We start from the raw sequence: 8,525 nt of genomic DNA on the forward strand, positions 1-8,525 counted from the left end.
TCGACGTGCGTGTCGACGCCGTCCCATCGGCCCGAGCGACACAGTCTGAATCGTTTTCACGGCGATGTCGGTGCGGACCGTGTCTCCTGAGGGTGGCAGACATCGCGAGTGAGCGCCGCGAGTTTCGCGACGGAACACGTCCCTCGAGCACGCGCTCGGCGGGCAAACGGATTTCTCGACGACGGATGACGGTGAATCGTGAAGTGGTTCGGATCTGTGGTTCGCAGGGACGCTGATCGACAGACATTCCGCGGTGATCGTGGCGAAACGAGTTTACCCGGAGCAGCAGAGGTCCGCGCGATTATGGAGCCGAGCGATCCGTCGGGAAGGCTGACCGTCGAGGATCTGTCCGATTGCAGAAGCGAGAGCAGTCACTCTGAGAGTCAGTTGCGAGCGTTTCAAGGCTACGAACGTATCAAGGAATTGAACCTGTCCGTGGAAAAAACCACGGAGGACCCTTCCTCGATTCAACCCAAGGACTTCCATCTGGACTTGGAACCTGGACGAACCTCCATCCGTTTCGAGGAATTTGAGAACACTGGTAGGAATCTTCCGATGACGTTGAACAAGGGCAAAGAATTCGGTTATGTAGCTTCTGGGTTGAACGAGATCGCCTATCCGTTGGACAGATCCAGCGAGAACGACGAGTCCATGGAGACCGCGAATCTCTGCAGGAACAAGAACTCGACAGCCAAGGATCTGTTGTTCAATCTTCGCGAGAATAGACACAAGAACGCCCACGCAGCGTTGTCCTTGGACAGGTACAGCAAGGATTTAAACTTCGCCGTGTCGGAGAAGGACATTAAGGACTTTGGACTGTTGAAGAATTACAGTCTCGACCGAATGAAGGAGTTTAATCTGTCGCTGGACAGGATGAGGGACAGTCATATAAACAACTTCGCTCTGGAAAGACTACGCGGGGGTGCAGGGTTGCTCGAGAGTCCTCCAATGTTGGAGCACAACGAGCTGAAGGGTATGCAGATGCAACCGAGGAACCAGGACCTGGAGGCTATCGCTCTGGAGAGGATGAGACGATCCCATTTGCTGGGCACGGATCTGTCCGCTCAGAATTTGTCCACGCAGCTGCCTCATCCGCATTCCATCACGCAGATGCAACACTCGCAGCAGCAACAGCAACAGCAGGCGAAGTCGTTCACCATCGACGCGATCCTTGGGCTGAGGAATAACACTAGAGAGAAACGCGGTCAGCAGCAACAGTACAGGAAGCACCAAGGTAGTTCGTGCTCGCGTTGTCTTTGTGGAAATTGTTGTTGGGAAGTTTTGAGGAATTGCGTGCTGATTTGCTCCGTTGCGGTTTGAATTTTGTATTGCATTTTTTTCTTTTTCTTTTCATGTATCACATTGTGAGATAATTTTAGAGTAGTCGAGTAAAATTATCAGAGAATTTCAGCAAACTTCAGATACATTTTTAAAGAAACAAATGCAAATAATGTGACGATAGTTTGGTCGTGCGAGTAGTCTGCAAAATTCTCGTTGATGTGAATTCGTTATCGAATTCTTAGAAACCTTTAAATAGTACCTTGAACAAATCAACTCTGTACGCGATCTACTCCATCCCACTTAATATTGCTATAATCTCAAGGTATGAAAAACGACAAAATTTCTCTAACCTAAACATCCCCAAAAAAATAAACAAACCTCAACCTAAAAAATTAAACATAAGCCAGATTTTCACGTACACAGACTATGCCAGAATTTCCTATGAACAGAAACATTTTTATTGAATCAACCCGTTCCCATCTGATCGCAGGCCAAGAAGGCAGCACGAAGAACAGCGGCTCGAGTTCCTGTTCCGGCGGCGGCGGGAAGCTGAAGAGGGTGCGTACGATCTTCACAGCTGAGCAGCTGGAGCGTCTCGAGGGCGAGTTCGCGCGGCAACAGTACATGGTCGGCCCTGAACGTTTGTACCTGGCGCACGCACTCAGGCTGACGGAGGCCCAGGTGAAGGTCTGGTTCCAGAACCGCAGGATCAAGTGGCGGAAACACCACCACGAGCAACAGAGCCAGAGGGTGCACGAGTTCCAGCGGCTGAACTCGTCCCTGGAGCACGAGGACAGCAACGAGACCGACAAGTGGTGAAAGCGGTCCGCGTTCCTCGACCGAGAAGCACCGTTCCACCCCCCCGTTTCACCCCAGACACTTCCGTTCACCGATCCCAGGGCTGTTCGGCTGCTCGCGCTCGAGGGTGCCCTCATCGACGACCAAGAACGATTCCTTAACGACCTGTACGCCCTCTGACGACTCCCCGTCGCGCGGTCCCTCGTTTCCGGTTCTTCTCTTGGGCCGCTTCGTTTCGTTTTCGTTCAACCGCGGCGATTTCCGTTTCGTTCGTCCCCCGCGCGGTAATGTGAAGGGTAGAGGAGCACGAGAGGAGTGAGTCGGAGACGTTGATCTGAGGATCTTTGAGGAGGACATGAGATCCAGGTGGCTCGAAAGGTTTCGCTGTGAGAGAGATTCGATGGCGTCGATGTAATCGACGCGCGACGATTCGCGAAGACGATCGATCGAGGATCTTTGAAGAGATCTCAGCTGGGTTATTTATGAAGGATCAACGGATTGGTCCGTGTTGTTTGATGAATGTTACGGGTTTTTATTGTCACGTGGGACGATCGATTATTGCTTCTTCGTACTGTTCGATTCGACACTGTCGCGAAGACGCGGGACATGTTAATTCTCGTCGAGCAAGTGGGAAAGTGGTAGGAGGATTGCTCGCGGAACGATTGATTCACTTTTGGGACACTGCGAACGAACGATGAAACAGGTGGACAGTCGTAAGTCGAACTACGCGGCCCACTCGTATCTCGAGGGAAGGAACTCGCCTGATTCGTGCTGGAAACATCCGCAGAAGAGGAGCCAGTCGTTTCCGGTTGGCAGGAGCAGCAAGTAAGTACAAGCGCAGACGCTGCGAGACAGAAAAAATTGTAAAATTTATTGTAAAAGTACTGAAAACGGAAAAGGTAATTGTTCCATGGAAAATTGACGAAGAATTATTTTGTTTAACAAACATCCGTTCGATTTTTCCACGAAACATCCAAAAGGAACCCAGATTCAGTGGAGAACTACTGTTTCACGATTGGTACCAAGCCGCAGAGGAGTCACGCGTGTTCCAATCCTGTCTACGCGAAGTACACGCCAGTCCACAGTGCCGACGCGTCGCATCTGCAAGGTCACTGCAAGCCTAACAGGGACAAACGATACCCTTCGAACTTCTCATCGACCAGGAAGAGCCACTACGACGACGAGCTGGTTAACATCGAGAAATTGAAATTAATCAACGAGGAATCGAGGAACATCACGGAGGACAACGTGGAGGAGAACGTTGAAGGAAATATCACAGGTTCAATTTTACCTTGAAACGAACTGCTGTTAATATCTGACGCGACAAAGTTGCTTTAACACCCTGTGTATAATAGAATGATGATTCACGAAGATTTGTGTAAAATTTGGAATATTTCTGGCAGACGATGGCGACGGTGAATTTCTGGATAAAGACTACGAAGAGCAGGAAGCGGACGACGAGATAGACGACGAATCAGACGCTTCTCCGCAGGCTCGCAGAGGCCAGAGAGCGAGTAGGAACGAGACGTTGCTCAGGCAACAGCGATGGAGATCCATGGAGCATCCGGATGCGCGAAGACTTCGGTGCCAGCAAAGGGTGGCTATCGTGCAGAATCATTTGTCACCACCCAGGTAAAAGCGGACAGAAATTACACTCTACTCCACCTCGGACATTAAGATCGTTCGAGTCGAATCTGAGAGTTAAATATCCATAAAAAATAAAGTATTAAAAAGTTTAATTTCTATCCTTCGTCTTTGAAAAATTCATCCGCATAAATTTTCATCCAGATTATGTACCAATCGTAAAAATACTACATTTTGGAAAGTTAAAACCGCGGTGAATAAAATTCAGTTGGTGGAAAACGACGATTCTTGTCCTAAAACGTAGCTACGACCAGGTACTACCATGAAATGGCCGAGCACGAGGTACCCGTGCCCTTATCAGAAGAAGACTTCGTCCGAAGGTCGCTGAGGAGTCCGAGCAGGCGGAAGCCCGCGGAGTATCGTCAGTGGTCGTCGTCGAGGAACGAGCCTGATCGATACGACGCCACGAGGTCCTCGATCCAGACGCCGCGACGTGTTCGCACTAAACCGGATGTGGACCGGCTGATGGAGTCTGAGTTTGGCAGGATCAGAAGGTGCAATCGCTGTGGCAACCTGTCGAGTAAGAAGAGCGAATCGCCTGTGAAGAACGGCTGCAGATTCGACGAGCGTGCTAGTCTTCCTGTCAAGGAACCAATTGGTAAGATGGTGCATTTGATTGTAATTTAATCGTCAGATATGTAAATTGCAGATGCGATTTATTTTCCTTTGGTATTTAAATTTAAGAACGAAAAGATTTGTCGAGGTTTAAGTCGAGTGTTTCAATCGTTTAATTGGCTCATAAACGATCCACATACGTTAGAATTGGGGATTTTCTTACAAAAAGCCACGTTTCTTCTGTCAATGTTTCAGGCGACGAGCCTGACGGCCATCAGCAAGCATTCTGCGGCCGCTGCAATCTGAGGCACAGCACGAAGACCACCAATGACCCAATCGACGTTCTGCCATCCATGCACGTCACGAAATCACGCAGATCGCGGGACGTGAAGTCGCCAACGATCTACGGGGTCACGGAGCAAGTCCAGGACAAGCTCTCGCCCGATTACTCGCGATCCTCGTCGAGGTACCAAAGGAAACCCGACGCATTCCCTGAGAAATCGAAACGCTCGTTGCACACATCACACTGCACCCCGCGATTATCTCCTCGATACGTGGAATAACGTTGCTCCTTCGACTGCTGATGAAAGAGACAGAAGAAACATCGGAAATGACATTTCTTCTACTCCTGGAAAAACAAGCACAGAAGAAGAGGAAATGTTTAATCCTGGATAAATGGAAAGAGAAGAAAGATGATGCGATGGAGATGAGGTGAGATGAAGTTATGAGGAAGAAGAAGGAAGTAATGTCGCTTGTTTTAACTGCTGAAAGAAGAATTATGGGAAAAGATGGAATAGTTAAGGTTGCAGGAAAGAAGAAAACGAATTACTCGAAAGTGACCCTCTTAACAGGATTAAAAACGAGGGAAGATCCTGTGTCCGTTTCCAGGCGATTCTCGCGATTTTCGTATAAGGAATCGAATGTCTGTATCGGTGTTCAAGGATGTGAGTGTCGAAAAAGAAATGAAAAAACGCGTCCCTGTCGTTGTAATTAATCTCTGACGCTGAGAGACTCGATCTTGCGAGAGCGACGAACGAGTCGCGGTGTAGGAATAGAAAAGAAGAAGAAGAAAATCGCTCCTACTCGATCGTTTCCCTCCTACTGTGTAATATATATTTTTGTAACTGTCCTCGGGTCTTGTAGACGTTACACTGTGCGCCGTTCTGTCCAAGACTGACGCTGAAGTAGCACGATGTACATACTTAACGCATTAGGTGAATCGATTAGAGTCTAAACGTGTCCCTGAGAACCCCAACCTTTGCTCTTCGTCTTCGATGTTCGACGATCTTCTAAATGGTAAGCGATACGTTTCCCACGGCACGAAATCGAATTCTGTATATACGGCGGCACCAACGATGCTAACGATTCTGTGTAATAAACCTTCGAATCTGTACGCTGTGCTCAGTCTACTTCATCATCCCTTAGCCAACCCATCCCCTCTCAATCTCGTTTCGCGAAACTCCAAGAAAAAGGAGAGTTAAATTTGTGTATAATTGTCAAGTTTTCAGTAATTTCTGTGAGAAATTTTGTTCGCGTCCAGTATAAGTAAGACAGGAATAAGAATAAAAATTCTGAATTCATCCCCTTTGAAACGTGAGATTTTATTCGCGAGCATCGTTTACAGTTCTCCAAACTTCACAGAGAAAGTCTTAAAATCGTGGCTATAAATCGTAAAAATATTTCAAGCCCCACGATCAATTTCTCCTAGCTCAGAACCTCGATAGATGTTCCTGAAATATTTCTTTCACAAGTATCGTCTTCATTTCCATCTTCCGCGGTAACGCAAGAAAGTGTCGAACGTTTTCGACGAGAGAAAACACAGAACGGTTTACGCGTCGAGGACCGACAGAAGAAGAAACCCTCGAGGAAGCCACCTCTAATTCGTTTCCCTCCGGCTGGCAATTGGCACTAATTAATTAGCGGCGTGTCTTACGCTCTTTCCGGGATTTTATTCGCGGCGCGGCGGGTGCGGGGCGCAGCTTTTTGTCAGGCCACAAAGGCGGCCGCTTTCGCCGGGGCTTTTGTTTAAATATTAATAACGCCCGGAAACTCTGTCGCTCCCTCCGCCCCCGCGGGGGCGGAGGGCCGCGCTTTGTTCAATTAAACTTAATATCTTTATTATATCGGAGCCTCGAAAGCGGATATTATTTATTGCGGCCGGAGTCGGGAAAACGAGGCTGCGAGGGGGTTGTAGGAGGGTGCGAGGCACGCGCCGCCTTCGAAAACCCTGTTGTTTTTCGTTTCATTGGAAATTGCTGGGAAATTGATCGCGCGTACTTCCAGATTTCAGGGTAGACTATAAAAATAGCACGTGGTTACTGATACTCTAATAAATAATTATTACTAGTCACTTGTGATGAGTTAAACTTCATTAATCACAACTCTTGCTATTCCAAAAGGCATATTACTCTCTGAACAACATATTACAAATCAATAAATTTTACACTTTACCCATATCTAATTGCAATATAGCATCAATTTTGCTTCTGCCTAGTCTCCAGTGAAATTCGAGAAATCATTCAACGCGAACGTCACGTTGGACAATCGCAAAATGCAGAATCGGAAGCGCGATTCGAACCAACGTGCGCCCAAGTAGTAGAACCACGTCGCGCGTCCGCCAGTGAAACGAGAAAATAGTAATCGTCCGCGCGTCCATCGAGCGGCGGTAATCCCGTGACGGAAAAATCTGACGCCGGATGACGTTGGTAACTAATATTCGCTCGTTACGTGCACCCCTTTTGTCGGCCGTGATAAATTAGCCGTCGACCCGTGTCAAAGGGCCACAAAGAAAGCAAACCTTCGATGGAGAATCGCGCGGACTTCGCTATCACGCGGAGGCATCGGCTGATATCGATCGGAACCGCCGCTGCCGGCGACGCCGCTACGTCTAATCTGTTTGTCAAATCCCTGGCCCTCTCCGGTGGCCGCGTTCGCCTCTATTAGACGGTAATCGGGTTAATAGAGTCCCGACTAACGTTAATTCCACCGTTTCGACGACTGTTCCAACGATGGACCGACCAGAGAATAAGTCGTTCAGCAACAGTTTCAGTTTCAGTTTCTGAACGTGGTCCTTAAAATAGATAAAAGAATATTAAAATTTCCGATCTTTGCGATGAAAGCCGATGGTCGTCGACATTCAATTCAAATTTTACGAATAACTAGAAACAGTATTTTTAAAAAAAGAATGCAATTAATAGCTACAGCTGATACCACTGATTAAAGTTTGAAATTGCTACAAGTAACTTGTTTGATGTATACTAAGAGAATGAAACAGTATACTAAATAAAGGATATTTGTAACACTTAAGAACCACTGACACTATCAAGTGAAAAGGTGTCGCGGATTAAAACTTCATGTACCAGAGGCTTAAAGTTCCTATCCGAACTTGAGCATAAGCTAGACAAGGTTATTTCGTGGGAAGAAATCACGCCGCGGCAGAAATTCGTCGCAAGGGATACGAGAACGCGTGCGAGAGAGAGAGAAAGAGCGAGAGAGAGAGGAGAAAAGAGGGACTAGGTGATAAGCCTCGATATCTCGAGCTACACCCCCTGCGCGCGAGATGTAAGCTCCGCCTATCCCTGGGGTTACAGCTACAGCACTTCCAAGGACCCCACTGGAACCCCCCCACCACCAGCACGCCAGGGGGATAACCCAACCCCGGTGTTCCATCGTCGTTGGCATCCGCGGCATTCCAATTAGCTCGCGAATCAAAAGAGCCCCACTGCCTTTGTGGGGTCTCACCCCCTACCCCCTGCCGGACTGTCTCTTTCCATCCACCGCACCCCCGTCCTTTCTCACCCTCTCTCTGACAGCCTTGACTACTCTTCCTCTGCCTCGCGATCGTCTCTTTCTTCCCCGTGCTTTTCCGACCGGTTACTGGTCCACGTCTGTCCCTGTCCCGCGCGCACTTGCGCGCGAGATGGATGCGTATGCATGCAAATACGAGGGTTGATTTTTTTTTCCAGACGGATGGGAGAAGTTTTTATTTTAGCACAGAGGGGAGGACGGCTTTTGTGTCCCGTAGCTGGGACTTTCTCTGGAAAATGGAAACGCGCTCGATGGATCGAGAAATATTTGACGGCTGTTTCGGCGATAGGGGTTGGAAGGGTTGGCGATGACGACTCGCGGTGGGTGATCGGTGATTTTGTGGAGAATAATGTAGGCTGAGCGACGTGGTCCGTGGGTGGAGCTCATTGGGACACTGATTGATCGTGTCAAGTGTTGCGAAACAGATATTATCTATTATT

General features: G+C 48.3%; 2 protein-coding genes across 2 annotated transcripts; both read left to right on the plus strand.

Moving 5' to 3' along the window:
• Nucleotides 1-303: 303 nt before the first annotated feature.
• Nucleotides 304-2,241, plus strand: LOC143430017 (uncharacterized). The gene is made up of 2 exons (XM_076905974.1): nt 304-1,234; nt 1,772-2,241. Exons 1-2 carry the CDS (start codon nt 304-306, stop codon nt 2,098-2,100), a joined length of 1,260 nt encoding a protein of 419 aa, XP_076762089.1. The 3' UTR covers nt 2,101-2,241.
• Nucleotides 2,242-2,773: 532 nt separating this feature from the next.
• Nucleotides 2,774-4,841, plus strand: LOC143429963 (uncharacterized). The gene is made up of 5 exons (XM_076905855.1): nt 2,774-2,904; nt 3,060-3,358; nt 3,483-3,711; nt 3,978-4,321; nt 4,534-4,841. Exons 1-5 carry the CDS (start codon nt 2,774-2,776, stop codon nt 4,839-4,841), a joined length of 1,311 nt encoding a protein of 436 aa, XP_076761970.1.
• The last annotated feature ends 3,684 nt before the right edge of the window (nt 4,842-8,525 follow it).

This window comes from Xylocopa sonorina, chromosome 12 (genome assembly GCF_050948175.1).
Source record: "Xylocopa sonorina isolate GNS202 chromosome 12, iyXylSono1_principal, whole genome shotgun sequence".
NCBI lineage: Eukaryota > Metazoa > Arthropoda > Insecta > Hymenoptera > Apidae > Xylocopa > Xylocopa sonorina.